Source organism: Lithobates pipiens, unplaced genomic scaffold (genome assembly GCF_037356315.1).
Source record: "Lithobates pipiens isolate NorthernLeopardFrog02 unplaced genomic scaffold, aLitPip1_a1.2 Scaffold_18, whole genome shotgun sequence".
In the NCBI taxonomy this organism is placed as follows: Eukaryota; Metazoa; Chordata; class Amphibia; order Anura; family Ranidae; genus Lithobates; species Lithobates pipiens.
Window position 1 is genome coordinate 355866812 of NW_027507758.1, and position 26766 is coordinate 355893577.

Here is a 26766-nt window from a genome sequence, read left to right on the forward strand (position 1 = left end):
TGTAAAAGGGAGCTGAGTAGGTATGTACAGGGATCATTGGAGGATGGAGGAGATCAGCAGCACTGTTACCAAATGCTGGGTCTGGGTCCCACAGCAGAACTCGATAAACTTCTATAGGGTTGGGAGCCAGATTAGTCCCATCCCATCCCATCCCATCCCATCCCACCCCACCCCACCCCACCCCACCCCACCCCACCATGTATCACTCCTCCCTCTTAAACGAACACCTAAACCTTCTATAATACTGCGTTAAACTTGCGTTCTGTATATTGGGCATAATACACGTTTTACTGTATTTGTCCTTTACAATAATAATGGGATATTATTGTATACTGCAGAAATATTGACTTTCTTCATGAAATTGTTCTGTTTTGTCTTGGTGATCATGAACACACTTATGATTTATTTTTGTTGTGTTATTGATCTCTCTCTCTCTCTATATATATATATATATATATATATATATATATATATATATATATATATATATATATATATAATATAGTGTGTAGGAATCCATCCAGTGGTGATTTTATATATAAAAAATGAAGATATGCTTCAGGCAGTGCAACCTCAATAACCTGTCAATTACTTTTTCAGCTCTTCATATGAAGTGGTGGCACCTGGGAAATCTTTTACATTTCTTTACTAAAGAATTGTTAAAAAAATAATGTACTGGCATGGAATATGTTTTCTATAGAAGGTAGGATTGGATATCTTTTGAGTAAGGCAAATAGCCATAGTTTGTATGCCTAGCTTCCCCACTGTGGACTGTCATTCTATGACTTATTCAGTTGTTTAGCAGCGCTGCATACAATTATTAGAGGAGAAGATGCTTGCCGATAAATATGTGTATGACATTTTTACAGAAAAGCAACTTGCTGGTTTGAGTCTGCCTAGAGCAGTAAGAAGCAGTATGAAGATAACCGTTCTTGCAGCTCGCAAGGTTGTTACGAAGAGTCCTCTCAGACACAAAGGCATGCAATGCTTCATACATGTCTTTTATCTAGTTGCATAGTAGATCAATAGGCAAATAGTAAAACTTCTAAAACCGAATTCAGCAAAATAACGTAAATCCAATGTCCGTATCTGTTCACCTGACAGATAAACAATGGTGTCACACCTTGTACAAATGCTTCTATAGCATTGTTTTTTTTTTTTTCCCACTTCCTGCAGTGCAGTGACAACACTTCCACACTACCATCCAATAAGCTGTTGTCACTGCTGTGCTCTTCAAACTACTATGTGATACAGTTACGTTTTCAGCAGTGGTGTATATCCTCAGCGATATACTGCCTCCCCCTCATAGTATGCCCGTTCCCTGCTTCCTCCCCTAATGTACATTAAACTATAATTGAAGGTAAAACTTTTTTTTTTATTAGTGGAGTGGTAGAGGGATTAGAACGCCTAGGTTTTTGTTTGTGTCGGTGCCCTCGTTAGGGAGATTTAACGCCTCTGTTTGTCCTTTTTACTGTTATCACTGAAAGTGAGAGAAAATCACAAATTTTGGTTTGTTACCAGAACAGGAATAGAAGGGAAATCTTCCAATGGGGACACTACTCCTAGTGACAGCACAAAAAAAAAAAAAAAAAACTTAGTTATAACTCTCCCTTACTCAATCCAAAATTAAAAAAAAAAAAGTTTTGTTTTTAGTTCTACTTTAATGCTCCCACGTGGCTGCAAAGGCCACTCTCTGACATGCCCCACTACAGGGAGAAGTGGCAATGAATTTGGCCCTTCCAATTAGCAAGGGAAAATGCCAGATGACCTCTTAACCCTCTGGTTTCAGGCACAGATAGCACTGATGGAAATTGTGCCCATGGTGTATTTAAAAAAAAAAAATGGATTCAGTGAAATGCATAATAATGCTTGTATATTATGGTGATTGACAGGCATGGAGACCTTAGTTGTAGTTTAAAGGCCAACTCCAGCTTAGAAAAAGAGACACTGATCCGCAGTAGTTATACAATTAATAAATAGTTGATTTAGTGTCAATCTTCTTCCTAGTTGATGCCCAGTGTCATTCAACCTCCTCTGGGCTTTATGGAGATGCCCCAAGGGCAGGGGTTTAAAATTCAATTTCATCATAGGCTGCATCAGCATTATTGTTGCTTTAAACCAGGCATGTCCAAAGTCCGGCCCGCGGGCCAATTGCGGCCCGCGGCCCGGTTTTGAACGGCCCGCCTGGTTATTTGGACATACATATCTTTTGTGGCCCCCGACGATCTCCCAGCGCCGGGGCCACAAAAGATATATATCAGCCGTCACTAAAATGGCGGTCCGAGTCCGGACCGAGCAGCGCTTCTGCCCGGACCGCCATGCTGCCAGTGTAGCAAGCGACAGCAATCACTGGTTTGCTGGGACCGCGGGTTTCCCCAGCAACCAGTGACGCTGCGCGAATGCGCCCGCCCCCTGCTCCTGGCCGCGTCTCTCGGAGCTGAAGAGACACGGGCAGTAGGGGTGTGACGTCACGTGCGCGCCCCGCCCCCCTGCTGCCCGCGGTTCCCGGGTCCTGGATCTCATGACGAGGCAGCTTCAGTTGTGCCCACACTCCTGCTGCAGTTAAGGTATGTGGGCACATTAGTTATCTATTAGTGATCAGTGTTGTGCACACTGTTGGGCATATTTTAAGGGGCTTTTTTTTGTAAAGGGCACGCTGATGGGAAAATTTTATGTTAAAGGACACTCTGATGGGCACATTTTATTTTAAGGGGCACGCTGATGGATATATTTTTTATGTGCACACTGATGGGCATGTTTTGTTAAGGTGCCCCTTAACAAAATATGCCCATTGATGTGCACATTAAAAATATACCCATCAGCGTGTCCCTTAAAATAAAATGTGCCCATCAGAGTGCCCTTTAACATAAAATTTTCCCATCAACGTGCCCCTTAACATATAATAAGGGTCACGCTGATGGGCACCTTTTATGTTAAGGGGTAATCTGATGGACAAATTTTATTTTACGGGGCACGCTGATGGGTATATTTTTAATGTGCACATCGATGGGCATATTTTGTTAAGGGGCACGCTGATGGGTACAACAAAATGTGCCCTACAAAATATGCCCATCGATGTGCACATTAAAAATATACTCATCAGCATGCCCCTTAAAATAAAAATTGTCCATCAGAATGCCTCCTAACATAATAGGTGCCCATCAGTGTGACCCTTATTTCATGTTAAGGGGCACGCTGATGGGCAGATTTTATTTTAAGAGCAACACTGATAGGTACATTTTATATTAAAAGGGGCACTTTGATGGGCAAATTTTAAGTTAAGGGGCATGTTTTGTTGTGTCCATCAGAGTGCCCCTTAATATAAAATGTGCCTATCAGCATGACACTTATTTTATGTTAAGGGAAATCCTGATGTGCACATTTTATGTTAAGGGGCACTGTGATGGGGACACCTGATGTAAAGGGGCACTGTGATGGGGACACCTGATGTAAAGGGGCACTGTGATGGGGACACCTGATGTAAAGGGGCACTGTGATGGGGACACCTGATGTAAAGGGGCACTGTGATGGGGACACCTGATGTAAAGGAGCACTGTGATGGGGACACCTGATGTAAAGGGGCACTGTGATGGGGACACCTGATGTAAAGGGGCACTGTGATGGGGACACCTGATGTAAAGGGGCACTGTGATGGGGACACCTGATGTAAAGGGGCACTGTGATGGGGACACCTGATGTAAAGGGGCACTGTGATGGGGACACCTGATGTAAAGGGGCACTGTGATGGGGACACCTGATGTAAAGGGGCACTGTGATGGGGACACCAGATTTAACTTGACAATAAATATTGTTGAAATGCTAAGGAAATTGTACATTTCTCATGTTTTTGATAGATATACAGTTACTACAATATTTCTGAGTCGTAGCACAGACTTGAGATTCGGACCTCGGCCCAAAGAAAATTTTGGCGACCGGACCTCCTTTAATTTTAATTCATTACCCCTGATATATATGCTTCGGAAGGTACAGGGAGGACAGGACCGAGCACCGTACACAGGAGAATTTCCTGTTTACGGGCGGCCTCTGTAATAGGAAGTCCTTCTCCTGCACTGCCATTGGACGACTTTTCTGTCCATCAAAGGAGGCGGGACTTTCTATTAAAGAAGCCGCCGTGTAAACAGGAGATTCTCCTTTGGCGCTCGTCAGTGCATTCCTGGCAATGGTGCTGTGTTCCTGGCAATGGTGCTGCGTTCCTGGCAATGGTGAGGCATTTGGGGAGGCATTCCTGGCAATGGTGAGGCATTTGGGGAGGCATTCCTGGCAATGGTGAGGCATTTGGGGAGGCATTCCTGGCAATGGTGCTGCGTCCCTGGCAATGGTGCTGCGTCCCTGGCAATGGTGCTGCGTCCCTGGCAATGGTGCTGCGTCCCTGGCAATGGTGCTGCGTCCCTGGCAATGGTGAGTCATTCCTGGCAATGGTGAGGCATTTGGGGAGGCATTCCTGGCAATGGTGCTGCGTCCCTGGCAATGGTGGGGGGCATTCCTGGCAATGGTGGGGGGCATTCCTGGCTATGGTGGGGGGCATTCCTGGCTATGGTGGGGGGCATTCCTGGCTATGGTGGGGGGCATTCCTGGCTATGGGGGGGCATTCCTGGCTATGGGGGGGGCATTCCTGGCTGTGGTGGGTCTGCAGATGTGCACTGATTAGGCTGCATTGGTGGGCACTGACCATTATTTTGCTTCACAGTTCTTTATTTAAACATTTTTTTTTCCTGAAACTTCCCTCTTAAAGTGAAGGTGTGTGTTATACGCCAATTAATACAGTATGTACAAATACGCCCAAGCTCAATTCTTCCCACACACAGCCACAAAGGCAAGAGAATTCTTGTTGGGCAATGTATTAGAGCTCGAACGAACACACTTAGACCGAATTTTAACGATTCAAAGAATGTCAGGCAAAATGGTCGGCCCTCGCGCATGTTCACTTCATCAAATCCGGCCCTCTTTGAAAAAAGTTTGGACACCCCTGCTTTAAACTATAGAAACATATCCAGGGCTTTTTTTTGCCAGAGAGGATCTCAATCATGCATTTAGCTATTTGTAAGTGGTAGAACAACTGACCATCATGCTAAGTACTGTGAGCTGTAGATAAATAAATTATTTTATGTAGAGGTTCCCTGAGAATGGAAAATTCTTTTAGTAGTTTCTCCATGTTAAAAAAATATAAGAAATTGAGAAAAGACTGCTATAGAGTATTGATTTCAGTGAGTCTCTGTAGAGTATCAGATCTCAGTCAGCCTCTGTAATATATCAGATCTTAGTGAATCTCTGTAGGGTCTCCGTGAAGCCTGGCTGTAGCTGAGTTCAATACTTCAAAGATCTTGAGCAAGCGTATTTCTCATGAAAAGTGGAGAAAAGTTAGACTTCCTTATTTGTTATACTTGTTTGGGGTCATTGACTCAGATTATTGAAGTCTATTCATTTTCAGGAGGGAGCCAGCAATGTTATCTTAAAGTGCCCGTTCACACAGGGGCGACGCGACTTGCAGCGCGACTCACAGACGCGACCTGCACACGACTTCAGCGGCGACTTGCAAAATGACTTCTGTATAGAAGTCAATGCAAGTTGCCCCAAAAATAGTACAAGAACCTTTTTCTAAGTCGGAGCGACTTAAGTCGCTCCTATTAGAACAGTTCCATAGTACAGAATGGAGTGCGACTTGTCAGGCGGCTAAGTCACCTGACAAGTCGCGGTAGTGTGAACGGGCACTAAGGATCCACTCTCCTTATTGAGCTTCAGGAACAAGTTTTGGTGCAGCACAGTGCCATTCATTATGAAGGGTATCCCGAAGCCCCTTGCTAAGGGACTCGTTCACCAAACTACAATGGATAGGAACAGTGCATTAGGATTCACATTCAAATTAATAGGCTGCCTTAACACAACATATATTAATATTTATTACAGGATATAACTGACATTAATGCAGCACAATAGTGCGAACAGGCTATAAGTGCAACAAATGAAGAATCCCATGTATATTCTGACACTAGGGGGGTTATTTACTAAAGAAAAATCCACTTTGCACTACAAGTGCACTTGGAAGTAAAGTCGCTGTAGATCTGAGGGGGACATGCAAGGAAAATAAAAAACAGCATTTTTGCTTGTACATGATTGGATGAAATCAGAGCTTCCCCTCATTTCAGATCTTCCCCTCAGATCTAAAGCGACTAAAGTGGAATTGCCTATAGTAAATCAACCCCTAGGTGCTTCCGGTGATTACCATAAGTATGGCTGACAAAGCGGAGAAGATCTGTCAGGAAATGTCTACAACTTTTTTTCCGATTTGTTACTTTTAGACTTTGGCAAAGCACGTACAATAATGGCAAAACATTTTATTTTAATTAAGCAATCCATAGCATTAACATAATAAATTCAATGTTTATCAGTTGTAGAGTTCTTTGATGTACAGCGTAGCATAGATCAGTGGATTTTGAAATAGTGCCGTCACGTACCTCGAGAAGTCTGCAAATATGTTATCTAGGACAGATTTTGAAAATCTAGCGGAGGAATTTAATTGGAAATTTACAGATGGCTTTAGCAGAACATACTTTACATTTACGTAATAACACTATGATTGGACGTCAGCGCTGAAATCTGCACAATATAAAAAAAAAAAAACACTTTTGCTTCCCTTCTAAAAACTTGGAGAAAGATGAAAACATAGTTGAGTGGATAGTGGACCCAAACTCAAAAGTGAAGACTTGCTAAGTTCTTGGGGAAATGTTGATTGTGCTGAAAAATCTACCTGTGTCTTTAAAAAATCTAATGAAATTTTGTCTTAGATTCCGCCTGGAAATAGATCACTTACTGGCATTCTGGTCATCGGAGGGCAGCTTTGATATAGAAGAGCAAAGCCTTGGTCTTCTAATGTGGCTACCGCTACACAAAGACACATTGAAAAACCTTTGTACAATCAACTTTACATTTATCATTACTGTGTAATTTGAGCAATTACCTAATTTATCCTATCAATGTGTATCCAATCAGAAAAGCCCCAACACTACATAATTATTGGTAGATCAAAAGCAGGATATACAGATTGTAATGTGTGTGATTAGTTTAAGGCATGTTAGTAATGGGGAAATTATCATGCAATACTGGTGACTAGTCCTTTAACCCCTTCTTATCTTTTTCTGAGCACAGCTTACCGGAGTTCAGTTCCTCTTTATTTTTTATGGGTACTTGTATAGCACCGTCAAGCTTTACATACATATAATGTACATTCACATCAGTTCCTGCCCTCAAGGAGCTTTCAATCTTAGGTCCCTAATTTACATTCATATACTCACATCCATATTCACATACTAGGGCCAATTTAGACAGGAGCCAATTAACATACACGCATGTCTTATGGAGTATGGAAGGAAACCCACGCAGGCACATGCAAACTCCAGGCAGGAAGTGGTGTTGGGATTTGAACTAGCGGCCTTAGTGCTGCTAGGCGGAAGTGCTAACCACTTAGCTACAGTGAGGATTCCAGTTATCATTTTGATATGAATTGAAATGTAAAGACATAAAAATACAAGTAATTAAGCAATCGCAATTTTATGTGCTTGTATAGTGTCCTTTTTTCAGTAGGAGTCACATTATTTATACCTGTGCTGGATTAATGGTTCCACTACACAGATGACTAAACGAGCAGTGGCTGCGCTTGAATCTGTGATTGATTGCTTCCTTTGGAACAAATTACAGCGATTCTGACTTTGCTTTATGGATTGCACAGACTGGTTCTAGATGTTAACACGTGCTCATTTTTTTTCATCTTTTGGAGACTGAGACAAGGTATTACAATCTAAAGCTTGCGATCGATTGTCCGAGATTAAGGATGAATTTCTGTTGTATAGTACCATGATTGAGAAGCTATTTGTTCATTTGTCTCGACACTCAAGCAAATACCTTGGCATAGTGGCGCTGTTGCTTTTTGAAAGGGACAATTTGACCGCTACATCATTTTCTACTGGCCTGAAAAATGTCTATCCCCTAACCTCTTCACTGATTTATTTTTATTTTTTTCATGTAGGTGTTCCTGAAAAGGGTCTGTCCATTCAAAACCTATATTTGAGTTTTTGATAGCTGTTGTAGTGTTAAACTAACTTAGTAGTTTCCTGTATTTTTGGGGACCTCCTGTGGCCAGATCAGTGTTTGAGTTCCTTGCAATGCAAATACACACATACTACAGCAATAATGAGTGAGTCCAAATCTACCTGTGATGGCTTTGAGTCACCGATGGGTGTGCCAGTACTCAAGGTTGGCCATTGAAATCAAAGACTATTTAAAGTGTCCCTTTGTCTGCAGCCAACATTATTTAAAAGTGGTTTGGTCTCCTCTTGATGTTTTGTCAAACTAATAAAGATACACAGTGGGGGAAAATAATTACTTAGATTTTGTAAGTTTGCCCACTTACGAAGAAATTAAGGGTCTAGAATTTTTATCATAGACATATTTAAATGATAGAGACAGAACATCAACCAAAAATGAATAGTGGACCAAAATGCCTTCTGGGATATGTGTCACTAACTACAAGACACATCTTACCACTGTGCTTGCCAACAAAGGTTTTTCTACCATGTTTTGCTTATTTGCTTATTTTACTGACTGAACTGCAACTCAATTTGTTATGCCGCGTACACACAATCGGAATTTCAGCCAGCAAAAGACCGATGAGAGCTTTTCATCGGAAAATGTGACTGTGTGTATGCTCCATCGGAATTTAGCTGGCCGGATTCCCGCCAGCAAAAATTTGAGAGCAGGTTCTCAATTTTCCCAATGGAAAAACTTTCTATCGGAAATTCCAATCGTGTGTGCGAAATTCCGACATGCAAAAACTCACGCATGCTCAGATTCAACTACGAGATGGAAGCTATTGGCTACTGGGCATTGAACTTCCTTTTTCTAGTCCCATCGTACATGTTGTACGTCACCGCGTTCTTGATGGTTGGAATTTGGTGTGACCGTGTGTATGCAAGACAGCTTAAGTGTAATCCCGTCGGAATTCCATCGGGAAAACCATCAGTTTTTTCTGACCAAAATTAGGATCACGTGTACGCGGCATAACACATCATGTTTTTTTCCTGGATTTTTGGTTGATATTCTGTTTCTATTGTTTAAAACACACCTATAATAAAATGGATAGGCCCTTCATTTCTTTGTAATTGGGCAAACTTACAAAATCTGCAGGGGATCATATAATAAAGGGTGTCCCTAGGGTTGGAGGCACCACAGATGCACAGAAATTTCAGTGCTTCAGGTGCCCAATCTTGTTATAGCATGCTTTTTATGTGCATACTAGTGATAGATTTACTTGAGCATATTTTATGAATCCTGCAGCAAAAACACAAGATGGGCAGATTGAAGCCAGAAACAGTGTGTGTTGGAATACCTGTAAAGGCTATGAAGCCAGTATTTGACTTAACCATATTCATTCACTTATAGTTACTTTTGAGTAATATGACCCTTTTATGGGAAACCTGTACTCAAATACAAAATATGAGACTGCCGATGATAACCCCTTGCTGAAAATGCTAGTACCTTGGCTATCTTGTTAAGACCCCTTTCACACTGGGGCCTTTTTCAGGCGCTTTAGCGTTAAAAAAAAGCACCTGTAAAGCGCTTGAAGAAACCTCATCTGCAATCCCAATGTGAAAGCATGAGTGCTTTAAGAGCCCTTTCACACTGCCAGCACCCAAAAAATGCTCGTAAAGCGCCGCTTAAACTAGCGGCACTTTACCAGCGTTTTTTGATCTAGTGTGGCACTTTTAACCCCTGCTATTGGCCAAATAAAGGGTTAAAAGCGCTCACAAAGCGCGGCTGCCAAAATCGCTTTTCAGGCGTTTTACAGGCGCTTCCCATTGATTTCAATGGGGAGGGGCGCATTAGGAGCGGTGTATTCACCATTCCAAAAGCGCTGCAAAGAAGCTGCTTGCAGGACTTTTTTTGACTCCCTGCCAGTGCAGCGCCTCAGTGTGAAAGCACTCGGGCTTTCACATTGGGATTGCAGTTGCGTCTTCTTTCAGGCGCTTTACAGGCACTTTTTTTTAAGCTAAAGCGCCTGAAAAACGCCATAGTGTGAAAGGGATCTCAGTGTGAAAGCACTCAGGCTTTCACATTGGGATTGCAGATGAGGCTTCTTTCAAGCGCTTTACAGGCACTTTTTTTAACGCTAAAGCGCCTGAAAAACTCCCCAGTGTGAAAGGGGTCTGTCTTAGTGTTTGTTTGAAGTTGCTGCATACTGGGCCAGCAACTCAACAAATATTGTCAGAACTCCAATATGAACGTCACTGAATTAGAAAGTATGAAAGTCTTTGGAGTAAAATGCCAGCTATAGGAAAGGTTGGAAATGGCACGATCGCCCAGTTTTCCTTGGGTGTTTCACAGCAAAATTAAACTGAAGATTGAAATAATGTACGAAAATTCTCGCACAACAAAGGCTTTTTTTGTGGTTTGTTTCTGCTCCTGTGCAGTCTGTTGTATCTTAATTCTTCTCATATGAAAATAGTCCTAAAACAGTAACCATTAAACAAAAATAGTTCACGTACAAGAAAAAATTTGGGGTTTTGTCCCTTTCGAATGTTTCGTTAGGAAATTCTGAATCAGATATCGAAAATTGTTTACACACTTTATAAAAATTGAACAATCGTGCCTCGTACGTCATTTTTCTTCATATTTTCTTATTGTGTGTTCCTTTAGAGCCAGCTTATACTGTTGCCTTTTAATGCTGGTGTTTTGATGCACTAAAACACATGTATCGTGGTTCCTCATAATAAAGACGGTGACTGTGCCCATTTTAGCAATGCAGTATGTTTCGACATAGACATGCATATGCTTTTTTCTGCATCTTAATTGGAAGGCCCATAGAAATAAATGACATCACATCAAAATTCTGATAAAATGCGTTTTGATGCTCTCACATCGGATATTGGCAATCCTTGTTCAATAGCTGTTAACCCCATCCAGTCCAAACTTTAAATTCTAAAACACATTAAAAAAGTTGCATTAATCAGCGTTACAATGTGTGTCAACACACAAAAAAACGCACTTTGATGCAAGCCAATACTATAAAAAAAACACCCACATATATGCACGGCCATAGATCTAAATGGGCTGTTAGGCACATAAAGCCACAAAGTCATAGCTGTAATTTATTTATTATTTTATTTATTTATTGCAGGTACCGACAATATATGCAGTGCTTTACATGTATATTGTACATTCACATCTGTCATTTAAATGCATGCTCTTCTATAGTGTCTAGTGCATTGTGTTGAGCATTAGCAAATGATTAAAGTGGCTAATAAAGCTGCATGGTCGATTGTCATTGGTCTTATGATGTCAGTTGCGTGCTTCCATGGTAACGTACAGGCATTAGGGTGAGAGCTTTACGTAGCGAATTCCAGACATTTCTTTGTGCTTTCATGCTGTGGCTATAGTGGGTGCTGCAAATCTGGCCCCAAGACCACAGGATCAAAAGGCAACGGACTTTATTGAGCCAGGGTCATGCTAAGTAGGTATTTCAAGTACAGTCATCCATTGTCCTGGCATGTGGATTTAGCAAGTGAAAGCGGACATCTGTTCAGATTCCAGGATGGGGATCTGTGTTCAACTTTAAAGCTTGTTTTAGAGCTGGCAATGTCCTCAGGTCACCCGAGTTGTCTGCGCTAATTGTCTTTTTGTGGGAGAAAATAAAAGAAGAGAATACAAAGAATACTATTAAAAAAATCCCAGTCTTCCTTTTTATTATACTGTATGTACGGTATTGGTGTTGATGCACCAGTGACTCGACCTTCAGCAGCCCATTGAGTAAAGTGCTAAGAAAGTTATTTACATATTCAATTGTTTAAATATGCAAATCATCTGCTCTTTCGATGCTCGGTGTTTAATATTGAAAAAAATGAAAATGTAAGCTTATGCTTCATTGCACAGTATTATAATTACATTGCACATGGGGATCAAGAAGTCTGAAACATTTCCCTGATATACAGTGGTTCAGAAATGGATTGGGTACTTGATCATGTCATGGACTACTAAGCAGCCCCATCAAAGATGGAACGTATGATCGCCAAGATGAGAGTTAGTATCTAAGTTCATATGTAGCCTCAAATTCTTATTGGAGTGTTCGGTAATTTTGGAGCTTCTGTAAAGAATGCTGTCTGCAGCACAAATCAGTCTGGTATGTAAGGCTGTACCACTGGACGTGTGTGTGTATATGTGTATAATATATATATATATATATATATATGTATATGTATATGTGTGTGTGTGTGTGTGTGTGTGTAATATTCTAGGCAGCAGCAGTTTATTTCTTGCACATACAATCTCATTGCTTAAAGCCCCTTTCACACGGGACGGATCCATTTTTGCGCTATGGTAACTTTGGTTGCTAGAAAAAAAAAAAAGCTAGTGTCCTGAGATGTTTGGGTAAATCACGATCCAAAAATAATGGCGTCTTAATGTTTTTGGGAATATTCAGCCTGATCACCTATTATACCAAATGTAATATTCTTGTCCAAAACCGTTTTACTTTTGGGCATGTCGACCAAATCTAGAACATATTGCCCTCCTGCCCACACCCCCTGAAGCAAAGGTGGGTGATATGTTGGGGTATAGTTTTGCTAACCCTACTGGAACGAGATACCATCAAGAATACTTTGTAATTCGCCTCCACCAGGAAAGTCTTGAGAATTGCCTTGTGCACCATAGTCTGCCACCAGGACCAAACATCCGCTTCTATATTCTCCCCCGGGTATGTCTCCCATGCTAGTTTACATGCTCCGTTTTCAGAGAGATTCAATGCGGAGAATTTCCTCCCTATCACATCTGAGCAGCCCATGTGACTATAGAGTCGCACATCTGGGCATATACACAGTGGCAATTGAAAGCCCAATCCCTCCCTCTTCCTAAATGTCCACTAACCAGCTAGTATGGAGGTGGGATATTGCATCCTAATTGATGGAGGCTTCACCTCTGTTATTCTAAGACATGGACTGGAGGGGCATGACACAGGCTGTGACTGGCAGAAATTCACCCACACCATGTTATTGCCAAAAATAATAAGATTTGATTTCAAACAATTTTAAGCAGTTTATTGATATTAATTATGTATCCCAAAGGCTGTTTTTTTTTTTTTTGAACATGTGACCAGCAGCAGATGACTAAAGCTCCTGCTTATGTTTCCCAGCAGACAGGCTGGGAAAGAGCTGGGTCATATGACACCTGTATATTGATTAGAAAAAAGGTTCTTTATTAAAATACAATGCCATAAGGAGAGATTTATGTAAATGTAACAGTGTGTGTTTGGTATCACTTTTAGGAATGATTTATAGGCTTGTTATGTGTAATAAAAGATTACCAGGTGACGTTTCCCATGGAAGAACATATTTGTTTTTTTTGTTTTTTTAAGCTTCGCCATTAAAATAAAATAAAAATCCTTATAGTTTTGGTAAGCTAACTTTCCCATAATGGAATTTGTGCTACATCATGCAGATAACTGGGTCCTGGAGGAATCTGTGCAGGGATGCCTGTCCTCTTCCTGTCTTTGAACGTCCAGTGCTGCAGTCGCAGGATTCTCTCCCCCATTCACAGATTGTGTCACATTTAACGAAAGAACACTTCTCAATGGAGGTAGCGGGGGCAGGACCCCATCAGGAATGACTTCATAGCAGCTTCACAGAAGACGTGACAATATTTATCTCCACAGTGCTAGAGGTTCAGAGACAGGAAGAGGATGGGACATCCCTGCAGGTTTCAGCTGTCTGCTCGACATAGGACATACTTTATCTTTGGTAAGTTAGCTCACTAAAGCTATATATAAAGCTTTAATAAATGGGCTGTGTCCGAATGTAGCAATATTGCTCTTTTATCTGAGCCAGTGAAACAAATCTTTGTTATATGCTTATGGGAAACATCGCATTTGTCAGCAGTGTACAAATCCCGGCAACAGCCATGGTATTAGATGATCTCTGTTGTGCAGTGCACTAAGATGCTGAACTGTGTTCTTTTTAGCATGCCACAGGCTGATGCTTTGCCAAGTACTTTTGTGTATTGAGACTTTGGCTTAGACACCTCTTGCTTTAAGCAGTATCCTGCATGTGTGACGGCTGTGCGTTTTACCCTCTTTTGATGGCCATGTCTTTAGGGACTTTGTTCCGAGGAGTCAGTTATCCAGTATGTCTTTTCTTTTCTTTTCTTTTTTGTCAGCTGAAACAGGTTTTTTTTATTATTATTTTTTTTAATGGCTTTGTGAATTACTGACTTTTTTTTTAGTTTTGTAGTATAATATGGGTTAGAACCTATTCATTTCTATTTGTCCTTGGAGAGATTTGCTTACTATTTGTCCTGGTGACCATTTGCTAGAACAGAAAGGTAGGGGGAAATCCAAAATGTTAACAGTAGGGCAGTAGTAGGGTTGAGGTAAGTATGAATCGGAGGAATGGGAGGATTGGGTGGTTAAACATAAGAAGGAGGCAAACAAATAAGAGCACTTATCGTTTAAAGGAGAAGTACAGCCAAAGCTCGCTTGGCTGCACTTCTGTGGATCACAGGAGTGCAGTTCATTCTGCACTCCTGTGATCCATTTTCAGCAGATAGTGTGTGGGGGGGGGGGGGGGGGGGGCAGCAGAGAGCTCTCTGCTCACGAACCACTGAGAACTAATCGATCAGCAGTCTTTCGATCTCTCAGTCTTAGAGGCAGCGGGGTAAGTTTGATTTCTAAAAAAAAAAAAAAAAAAAAACAACCTTCTTTTAAAGTGGTTGTAAACTCAGTACAACCACTTTTACCTAAAGGTAAGCCTAGATTGAGGCTTACCTGTAGGGACTTGAAATATCTCCCAAACCTCCACAGTTTAGGAGATACTTACAAAAAAAGGTGATTGTCTATGGAGCAGGCGCACTTTAGACTCCTTTAGAAACGTTTCTAAAGGGGATTGTGCCTTGACTGGTGGTTCCCGCGCGCATACGCGGGAGTGGCATCATCGCAGCTCTGGCCCATCACAGTGCCGCAGCCGCGATACCCGATCACTAGTTTTCAGGATGCTGGCGGCTACATAGCATAGCTGGTTGCTAGGATGCTGTTCTCTGTGTAGCCAATAATGTACTAGCAATCAGTAATGCAGTGTAGATATCGGTGTCCTAGCAATTAGTGATGGTATTAGGGGTAGAGGGTGACGTGCAAAGATGTATACACACTATAGCCACACTCTGAAAACTAGCTCATCTCTGTACACAAACATAGTGTTGTCCTCATTACCTCCAGTTTTCTTATCTATGAACTGGAAGTAATTCTTTTGAATTTGGTGCAACAAAAGTGAGCCATTGTGAAAGTGGGGCAAAAAAGAACTGCCTGAATTGGTTGTGCATGTCAGAACTCAAAAATCTTTTATGAATTAGCTGCAGGCCTGTTAAAAAGGACCATACCGCAGGTTTTACAACTGCTTGACTGAATTGCCCTTGTGACAGTGTGAGGTCCTACCACTGTGAAAATGGCTGTAGAAAGGACACAGGGTTAACAGAGTGTGGGGCTCTGGAGTATCGATGGTGAGCGGAGAAAATGTTTTTTACATCTTTCTATGGATTTTGGTATTCCCAGACTGGGCTACATAGTTTGGAGATTTGTAAGTGCTTTGGGAGGGAAGAAATCTCCAAACCAGTGTCCAGATCAGTACAATACTGGGGGGAGGGAATGATGTGTAGGGGCAGAGGACAGTACTAGGTGGGAGGGGGCTTTGAAAGGGGCAGAGGACAGTACGGGGGGGAGTATTTGAAGGGGGCAGAGGACAGTACTGGGGGGGGGGGTTATTTGAAGGGGGCAGAGGACAGTACTGGGGGGGTATTTGAAGGGGGCAGAGGACAGTACTGGGGGGGTATTTGAAGGGGGCAGAGGACAGTACTGGGGGGGTATTTGAATGGGCAGAGGACAGTACTGGGGGGGTATTTGAAGGGGCAGAGGACAGTACTGTGGGGGGATTTTGAAGGGGGCAGAGGACAGTATTGGGGGGTATTTGAAGGGGGCAGAGGAGAGTACTGGGGGGGTATTTGAAGGGGCAGAGGACAGTATTTTTCGGGGTATTTGAAGGGGGCAGAGGACAGTACTGGGAGGTATTTGAAGGGGGCAGAGGACAGTACTGGGGGGAATGATGATTTCAAGGGGGGCTGAGGACACTGTTGTGAAAAAAAGGTGTGCGTGGTGCAATGTGAAAGGGGTTCAGTACACTACCGTGAAAGGAGTGGGGGTGATGTGAAGGGGGCCTGACAACACTACTCTAAAGGGAAAACCGTGATGTGAAGTGGGAGACTGTGATGTGCGGAAGACTGAGAACACTGATGTAAGAACGTAATTGTCATCTAGAAGGAGAGGGATGCGCTGTGAAAGATCTGCACCATCGCACAAAAATGCGATTTGGACCTCTACTGAAACTTGTTTTTACTGATTGGGCCTCCGTGAATTTTAATTGAGTACCCCTGCTCTATATAAATGCTGAAATGATCAGCAGTAGATGTGAGGGCCTTCTGCCACTGTGACCAAATGGTCCTTATGGAACGATTCATTATTCTGGGCTCCTAATATGACATCCGTTTACTGCATTCTTATAAGTTTGGTGGTTGGACCTATGTAACCACACACACCAGCCAGCTAGTTAATATTTGATGGGCAGGCACATGACAAAAAAGTTTCTTCTTTTTGTGCAGCAGAAAAAAATTACATGATGTAATTAACTGGTTTGTCCACTTACCTCTATAGTGTGTATACTGATGGCTAAAAAGAGTCCTTTTTTATTTTATTTTTATTTTTTTTACTATAGTTTTATTTTAGAAATCCTTTATTACAGTATTCTTATTCCTTGTACTAGATAATCATTGGGTAGCTTTTCATTTTCCTTGAATTCAGGCATCTTGCCTTCCGAAAGAGCAAATGTTAGTGTTTGGAGCTTGCATAGTTGTCTGTTGTTTTTCTCCTCTGTAAAAGCTCGTTCTTAATGTATGTTTCACTACATAAATGACAGCCTCAGACTCATTCTTCCTTTCATTTGGTTGCTCCCCTCCAGTTCGCATAGCTTGATGCACAAAAAATAAGTAGTAACATTAGTAATTTTCTTGACTGAGAATACTTTTTTGCAGCCTTCCCAAGTTTCATGTGAAGTCATGCAAGCTGAGCTATAATCAACATCTTCTCCACTTGAGTGGCTTCTGAAGATTGGAAGATAATTGCAGTCTGCATTTTATACTTGCTAGGCAGTCGGCTGTGCTGAGTCTATTGAACCTGTTCTGCTCATGTATTTCAGGATGTCTGCACTCTGTAAAGTATCTAAACAATTTATGATTCTAATGTGATCGACAAATGGCCAAATGGCCAGGGGTGTAAAGAAAGCCCTAAATATAAAGAATGCAAACATGTTAAAGCCAAATTCTTGTCTAATTAAAATCATTAGTTATGTATTAAAGAAAACGTTTTTATCAAGTGGAATTATTTGAAAACTGGAGCAGCCAGAATCTGGAGCAATTGTGCATGAAAACCAGTCGGTGTCTATCTGCAGCTTGTTCACTTAACCTCCCTGGCGGTATGATTATTTCGGATTTTAGGTGCTGAAAGCGGTACAATTATTTTGCATGGGAATTTGGTGTTTTATATTGTAGGCCTGTAATTCTTAGAAATAACTCACTTAAATCCATCCAAACGAGTCTAATAGACATCCCGGGTATGATCAAATTTGAAATACGAAATCATAATTATATATATATAAAATACATAACTATAAATAATTATAACATATCATAATAATAAAAATTATTCAATAATGTAATCAAATCAAAAACACTGAAATCTGCTGAGTTGCAGAATTGTCGCTGTCATTACTTTTAGTGTTTGATGACGAATTTCCCCACAAATCACTATCCCTCGATTCTGCGAGTGATTCTAATTTATCATTGCTGTTTTCTAGCTGGTCTATAACCACTTTTGATGTAAACGGACATTTTTTGGTTGCTATGGACAATCTCCAGTTTCCTGGCATAAAGAACAGTATTTATAATATAAAACTGTATGCAGGGAACTGGACAAACCACTAGGGACAAAGGGGATGTGTAATTATTTGATACAGTACTGTAACCTGTAAGATTACAGTATACTGTGTCTATACCATGTTTTTTACTTTTTGAATTTGGCGCCGAACTCTGTCCCTGTGCGTCGCAACGCTCGCAGGGAACGGAGCTCGGCACTGTGACAGATCGAGGGAGACACGGCGGCTCGCTGCTCATATCGGGGAGACATCGCTGGATCCAGGGGACAAGGTAAGTAACCCCCTCCATGGATCCAGCGTTGCGATCCCAAGTCTGGCTCAGGAATACTGCTTATGGCAATGAAATCTTACTCCGAGCCAGACTCAGGAATACCGCCAGGGAGGTTAAAGTGATGCTAAAGATACTAGCAGCCTACTAGAGGGGCACCCGAGAAAAGCCACAGCTCTGTACGTCCATTCAGACACAGAGCCTTGGTCCGTCCCACTCTCTTTCTCTCCTCATTGGCTGACTGACTTTGACAGCAGTGGGAGCCAGTGGCGCCGCGCTGTTGTCTCAGCCAATGAGGAGGGAACTCCTGGGCAGCCGAGACACTCTTGCAACATTGCTGCATCTAGATGGCGCTCAGGTAAGTATTGGAGGCGATTAAGTATTGGTATTTTATCTTCATGCATAGAATGTATTAAGATAAAAACCTTCTGCCTTTACTATCGCTTTAAGCTGTGGAAATAAAAGACAGAAGCTGATTGGTTGCCATGCACACCTGCTCCAGATTCTGGCTTCTCCAGTTTTTACAATTTTCCCTGTTGTATGTTCAATGTGGACATATTTTGAGCTATTATTACAGTGTTTACAATGTTATTTATATGTGTCTGCTATTCCAGAATAAAAAAAATAAAAAATCTTTTAGGGCATTAGCATTATTTTATATTGGGCTGATATTTAACATGTGCATCTAATACAATAACTGAAAAGAAAATACAATTTAAGAGAATAAGAGAAATCCCCTGCAGGTCAGGTGGCTAGGGGGAGAAAAAACAAGTAGTTGAGCTGCGGTTTTATTACCCTTCTAAATGGGAATATGCAACCACTCAAGGTTGTACACAAGCTGTGATCAAAATGCTTTGCTCCACAGCAAAAATGATACCCCCTGTCATGTTCGATGGGCAGTCCTGCTACTAAACGTAACCTATCCAAGTGAATAGATTCATGCTGCAACTATGAGCCAAATGTTTGACCTGCGCAGTAATTACAACCCCAGTTCCAAAAGGTTGAAACGCTGTGTAAAATCTACATAAAAACAGAATTCAATGATTTACAAATCTCATAAACCCAAATTTTATTTGCAGTAGAAAATAGAAAACGCATCAAATGTTTCAACTGAGAAAATGTATAATTTTAAGAAAAAAATAAGGTACTTTTGAAATTGATGGCAGCAACACGTCTCAGAAAAGTTCAGAGAGACCAACAAAAGACTGGCAGAGTACAACCCCAATTCCAAAAAAGTTAGATCAGGGCCATGCAACCCCTCTTGTTTTAACAACACTCTGCAAATGTCTGGGAACTGAGGAGACCAGTTGCTGTAATTTTGGGAGAGGAATGTTGTCCCAGTCTTGCCTGAGCATATGCTGCTCTAAAAACTTGGAGATATGTTTTAGCATTGATAGTGCCTTTCCAGATGTGCAAGCTGCCCATTCCATATGCACTAATGCACCCCCATACCATCAGAGATGCAGGATTTTGAGCTGAGCACTAATATTAAAGGGGTTATAAACCCTTGTGTTTTTTCACTTAATGCATCCTATGCATTAAGGTGAAAAAACTGGCAGTGACCAGCCCCCCAGCCCCTCCTCTTTACTTACCTGAGCCCTGGACCTTCATCTGGCAGGGACACGCTCTTCCTCTGCCAGGGTTCTTGGCTCTTGATTGGATAGAATGATGGAAGCGCAGCCATTGGCACCCACTGCTGTCAATCAAATCCAATGACGTGGGCACCAGGGGGCGTGGCCGAGTCATACATTCGGCGGCTACGGATGCTGAATGTTGGATTCTGGAGTGTGCCCGCAAGGTAACCCTCCAGGAGAGTGCTTCTCCCAGGGGGTTATCTGAAGTGGAGAAGAGCCGCGAGAGCCACCGAGGGACCCCAGTATACGGTGTTGGGCCACTCTTTGCGTAATGAGCTGCACAGTGGAGGTAAGTATGCCTTTTTTTTTTTTTTTTTTACATAAACAAAGCTTTACAATCACTTTAAGCTAGAAGGTAGACGGTACACGGTGTCCATGGTTGCTAAAAAGAATGTCAAATTTTGATTCGTCTGACCACAGAACAGTTTTCCACTTTGCAACAGACCATTGTAAATGAGCTTTGGCCCAAAGAAGATGGTGGCGTTTCTGAATGATGTTCAGATATGGCTTCTTTGCTTGACAGAGCTTTAACTTGCATTTTTGGATGGCACAGTGAACTGTGTAAATAGATGGTGATTTTTGGAAGTATTGCCAAGTCTATGTAGTGATGCCCATCACAGAATCATGCCTTCTGAGGGGCCTGAAAATCACAATCCGATATTGAGTTTCAGCCTTGTCCCTTCTGCACAGAGATTTCTCCAAATTCTCTCAACCTTTTGATATTATGTATTATAAATGATGATATATTTAAAGTCTTTGCAATTTTATGCTGAGCATTATTCTGAACTTGTTCTACAATTTTTAGACATTGTACTGCCTTCAAGCCTAGGTTCAGCTTTAGGATCATAATACTATGCAGCACCCCCCCCCCCCCCCCCATCCCACCTGTGACAGCAGGCAGGGGTTCATTTCTCCCACAGCCACTGCCACGTTATATAATTGGTGCGGCTGATGCGGGACTGCGTCATTCATTCACAGGAATCTGTGAATGGACTGCATGTCCCATCTGCCGCCTGCTGCAGACGAACTTGTAGTTTCAGTGGCTGATCAGTAGTCCATTCACTCTTCTTGCAGCTCTGAAATGGGCAGCCTGTACAGAGGTATGGGCTCAGAGCTGTAGGAAGAGCCTGACCTAGCACCTGCCACCCCCTGACCATGGGTGCAAGGCTCTGCAGGATCTTAAAAAATAAAATAAGCATTTTAAATTTTTTTTTTCATTTGCAAAAAAGTGTGTGTGTGTATGTGTGTGTGTGTGTGTGTGTATATATATATATATATATATATATATATATATATATATATATATATATATATATATATATATATATATGTATATGTGTATATATATAATTTTATTTTTTTTATTTTTTTTAAAGGTCGACTTATCTTTTAAGCAGAGACTTTGTCCCTTTATGGTGAACCTTAAATGTCCTCTAGCAGAAATATAAAATTTGCTCTGGTCCATAAGGGCTGAAGTAGTTATTACATTTGTCTTAAAAACAAGTGAGAAATTGAGACTGCAATATAGTCGGTCCCTTTTGACCTTTCATATTTTAATAGTAGGGTTCCACACGGCCATCATCCTTTCCTACATCATCGGGAAGCAGCTATCTCTTTTCCAGATCCTGGTGATGTGCCGCTGGGTCCGTCCTCCAGCCACTGTGTGTCCCTGCTCCTGCTGCCTCTGGGGATATGACGGGTATATGCCAAGAGGCTGCAGGAGCAGGGACACATCACACTTGCCTAGGTGAGAATGGAGGAAGAAGGTGGGCTGGAGTTTAAAAAAAAAGTGAAAAAAATGAATAATAATTTAACAGTAAAAGCATTGACATTTTAAATAGTGAAGGGGATTGCAGGGAGGAAAATTCAATTTTGGAAGTGAAGGTCAGCGAAATATAAAGGTTCAGTTGAGCAGTTGAGCTGTAAGGTTTCTGTGTTCAGAGGATATGATTCATCTTTCTCAATAACATTGTGTTTTTTTTTTTCATTTTCTTTTGAACTCGGGTGTGATGATAGGAAGACCATTATCAGTTTTCCTATCTAGTCTTTGTCTACATGTATAGGCTACTAAAGTGACTCAGTATCTGTGCCAAGGTACCAGACCAATCCCTAGAGCTATGACATTTTATTGGCTTTGTTGGAGGTATGAAGAGTAAATTCACCTGAGAGTTGATCTTGAAGCTTTTACAGGGAGTTTATGGCTTTGTTATTACATTTCCAGGTCTTGGGACTTTGACTTCCAGCAGTGCCTGTAAATAGACTCCAAAGTCCACATGGCAGTGCCACTATGTCACTAAAACTTTGTCATATGAACACAATTATTACTTGCAGGAACAACACTGCAGTGTTTGAGGAAAATGGCAGTTTTACGTAAATACTTAGGGATGTATTTATTAAGAATTTTGCAGAGCTTATTGACCTGTAAAACTGGTGATATTCTCCTCCAAGCTGAATGACATTCTTTATACACAATTGAGTGAATCAAGAAAATACTGCACAATGCCCACTAGATGGAGAGTATATTTCCTATGATCCTCTGCTCCATCTAGTGGCCACAATGTGCTTGTTTGATTTAATCTACTTTGTATGAAGAATAACATTCCTTTTAAATAGAAATTAGACTAATAACATTCATTTTTGCCCCCATTCACGCAGAATGGATTTACAACATGCATTTTTTTTCTAATAAATATACCCTTTAGTTTATCAAAACCCCAGAATGAAAGAATGCTATAAATTACTGCTCCCAGCTACTAGGTGTGGTAGCTGCATTATTTTTCAGCCCCTTATACCATCATTTGTATATGTAGTGATCCTATCAGTAACAAACTTCTGTCCTATGGTGTCAAGTCTTGCTAACATGGACAGGAAGTTTGTTAGGACTATAGAACACCCCTTCCCATATCTATTTAAGGTAGAGGGGGACACTTCTGTAGCCCTAATACATTCACACTGGATTTCTGGCAGGATCTGCAATTATTTTTTTATTTTTTTTGCACAAACAGATTTAACGGATGCTTTCAATGATTTATTTAACAGACCGAAAGAGAGTTAATAAGAGAAGTTTTATTAGGGTTTGCATATATATATATATATATATATATATATATATATATATATATATATATATATATATATATATATATATATATATATAGTCTTATGTAAGTGATTAAAGAACATATCATTTTTTGCATGTTTTTAAATTCATTAGTTTTCTTGTTACATGTTTGCAGTTGTTTGCAGCCCATTCACTGTCCACCACCATTTCTAAGTGTATTGTAAAAAATAAATAAAAAGAAAAGGATATTGACTTTGAGCTGATTGTGCACTTTTTTTTTTATTTTAAATCTATTTAAAGTGGACCTGAACTCAAAAAGAGCGATGGCCGCAAACCTGGACCTCCCATCGCTGGAGGAGGGCACACTGGTAGGTAAGTGTGCCAATCATAACTATTCATTATGGCAATCCCTTAACCCCCACCCATCTGTTTTTAAGTTCCACTCAAAGTAGAACAATGGGCAAAACTTTATCTTTCATTTTGGATAGAGTAAGGGAGGGTTCTAACCCTTGCCAGATTTTTGTTCACCAGTTATGTCCCTTTGCAGAGATTTCCCATCACTTCCTGTCCCATATCCAAACAGGAAGTAAGAGGAAATCCCTGCAAATTCAGGGAATTCCTTGGGGACCTGCAGGTCATCAGAACCAGTGTCCCCATTCTAACATTTCTCTTCTGTTATTTTTCTGGGCACAAGCCAAAATGTGGGCCTTTCTTTTACTTTTGCTTTCAATGATAATGGTAAACAGGACAAATAGAGAGCGTGAAACTCTTTAAAGCGAATTTCTGCCTTTGGGAATAATAAAAGTCAGCAGCTACAAATACTCCAGCTGCTGACCTTTACTATATGGACACTCACCTGTCCAGGGTTCCCGCAATGTCGTCACCCCAGCTGATCTTCAGATCGACTGTCAGGTGTAGCCGCCACCATTCCAAGTAAGGGAACCCAGCAGTGAAGCTTTTCGGCTTCATGCCCGGTTCCCTACTGTGCAAGCTCAAAGCATGGTGCGTTTTGAGATTAGCCCAAACTTCCAGGAGATTGGTCCATGGCCCGGTCTCCCGGAAGTGGGGAAGGAAACCTATCAAAAACAGGCCCCCGTTCCCCTCCCCCGCCCTAAATGGTGTCAAATGTGATATCGGAGGGGGTGGGGGGTGAGGAAGCAATTAAGCAAAAGTTCTACTTTTGCTTGGAACTCCGCTTTAATGGGGGCACAGGCAGCAATACAATCTGACAGGGGTTCTAATCCATCTCCACTCTATCTGAAACTGAAAAAAGAGTTTTGCCTTTAGTTATACTTTTAAAGTTCTGCTTTGCCCGGGGTTTTTTCACTTGCTTTAGTAGCGATGCCAGCATACAATAGTAGCACCTTTTGTAAGTAGCATAAACAAATGTACCCATTCAGTGAGTGAAAGGCCCTGCTAAAACGTTCACTTTAATGCACTAAAACATGTTGCGCTGCTGTGCATTTTTGAAAATATTTCAGGCGTTTTTTTGCTTTCATGTGTTTTGAGGCCCATAGAAGTCAGTGGTACTGCATACAAAGGCATGTATAGTGCATTTTAAATATCCCTGATAAAAAAGTGAAGTGCCCATTCACACCACAAAAACGTCTTCCAGATCCGTCCCGGATGCATCTCTGCATACACATTTTTAACGCTTTTTTGATGCGTTTTACTTTTACCGCATTCCAATTCAGTTCTGTGCAGAAAAAAACCTGCATGTTGTACTTTTTTTTTTTTTTTCTGGAACTGGAACACACTTTACTCGTGTGAACTATGCCATTCCATGCTTTTTGATACATGTGGTATGAACAGGCCATAAATAATTTTGTTTCATTGGAAAAATGAGAAAAAAGTGTTTAAAAATAAATTGCATGAGAATGGAAAACAGGTGTGAACCTAGCCCAAAAATGATTTGTTTTCGCCAATCAACTACAGTATATTTCTAAATTCTTAGCCCTTGTACACACGGTCGGAGATTCCGACAACCAAATCCGACGGATTCTGTCCGACGGATTCTGTCCGACGGATTCTGTCCGACGGATTCTGTCCGACGGATCTTGTCCAAAACTGTTGCATACACACGGTCGGACGAAGTTGTCGGAGAATCCAATCGTTCAGAACATGATGACGTTATTTCGTTATAATGGGACTACGTTCAGGCTAGTAGCCAATAGCTTTGGTGTAGGAATTTGATCTGAGCATGCGTGGCACTTTGTCTGATCGAAATTCTCTACACATGATCGGAGTATGTCCAATCAGACCAGTTTGTTGGAAAATATTTCCAGCAAGTTGGAAAATTTGGTCCGACGGAAACAGTCCGATGCATACCACACACAGTCGGATTATCCGACAAAACGGTCCGATAGGACACATTCCAACGGATTCTCCGACCGTGTGTACAAGGGCTTAGACTGCATGTGTGGTATGCAGTAAGAACAGTGGGGTGGATTTACTAAAACTGGAGAGTGCAAAATCTGGTGCAGCCGTGCATGGTAGCCAATCAGCTTCTAACTTCAGCTTGTTCAATTAAAGTGGTTGTAAAGCAGAAGGTTTTATCTTAATGTATTGTATGCATTAAGATAAAAAACCTCCTGTGTGCAACAGCCCACCTAATACTTACCTGAGGTCCATCTAGATCCAGCAATGTTGCACAAGAGACTCGACTGTCTGGGGCTCCCCTCCTCATTGGCTGAGACAGCCGTGTGGTGCCATTGGCTCCCACTGCTGTCAATCAAAGTCATTGAGCCAATGAGGAAAGAAAGGGAGCGGGGAGGCCCACGGGTCCATGTCTGAATAGACACACAGAGCTGTGGCTCGGCTCGGGTACCCCCATAGCAAGCTGCTTGCTCAACAGGAGGGAGGGGCCAGGAGAGCCGAAGAGGGACCCGAGAAGGGGAGAGTCTGGGCTACTCTGTGCAAATCCATTGCACAGAGCAGGTAAGTATGACATGTTTGTTATTTTTTAATGAAAAAAAAAAAAAAGACTTTAATATCGCTTTAAGCTTTGACAGTAATACCTGGAAGCTGATTGGTTTCTATGCAGAGCTGCACCAGATTTTGCATTCTCCCAGTTTTAGTAGATCAATCCCACTTGTGTTCTGACTCAAATGTAGCTGTAATCATTCTGTTTTGGTAGACGATGGAGTCGGGCATAAAAGGAAAGCTTTTGTTTTTATTTCTTTGTCCTAATCTAAATTTAGATTTATGTAGAGCCGAACATCTGTCTGAGGAAGAGTATTAAATAAACAAAATTCTGCCACTGTACCAGCCGAAATATTTTTCTTCATCCTGTGTATGCAATTGGGGATTTTATATACTAGCACAATTAATTTAAAGAGTAATGTAATGCTCTGTGAATGAGGCATTGTATGCTCCAGTGACTTTTATAGAATATTTTCAATGCGTCTTCCTAGCGTAGTTATGGTAGCAGTATACAGAGTAACAATGTCTATGTACTGTCATTATGAAGCAGATTTTACCTCTATCTAGATAGTGTATGTATATGTTTGTAATAATATATATATATATATATATATATATATATATATATATATATATATATATATATAATATAATGTATGTGTAATCTCACAAAAGTGAGTACACCTCTCACATTTTTGTAAATATTTTATTATACATTTTCATGTGACAACACTGAAGAAATGACACTTTGTTACAATGTAAAGTAGTGAGTGTACAGCTTGTATAACAGTGTCAATTTGCTGTTCCCTCAAAATAACTCAACACACAGCTATTAATGTCTAAACCGATGGC

At 41.2% G+C, this 26766-nt stretch overlaps 1 protein-coding gene across 2 annotated transcripts in view; it reads left to right on the top strand.

The window, feature by feature from the left end:
• The window catches only part of MB21D2 (Mab-21 domain containing 2), a 165417-nt gene that overhangs the window by 71037 nt on the left and 67614 nt on the right, over positions 1 to 26766 (top strand). The window contains exon 2 of one of the 2 annotated variants that reach the window (XM_077487528.1): positions 23293 to 23364. The exons of the other annotated variant lie outside the window; for it this stretch is intronic. Coding sequence (XP_077343654.1) covers positions 23293 to 23364 — 72 coding nt within the window. The remainder of the gene's footprint in view (positions 1 to 23292; positions 23365 to 26766) is intronic. 2 annotated transcript variants of the gene reach the window in all.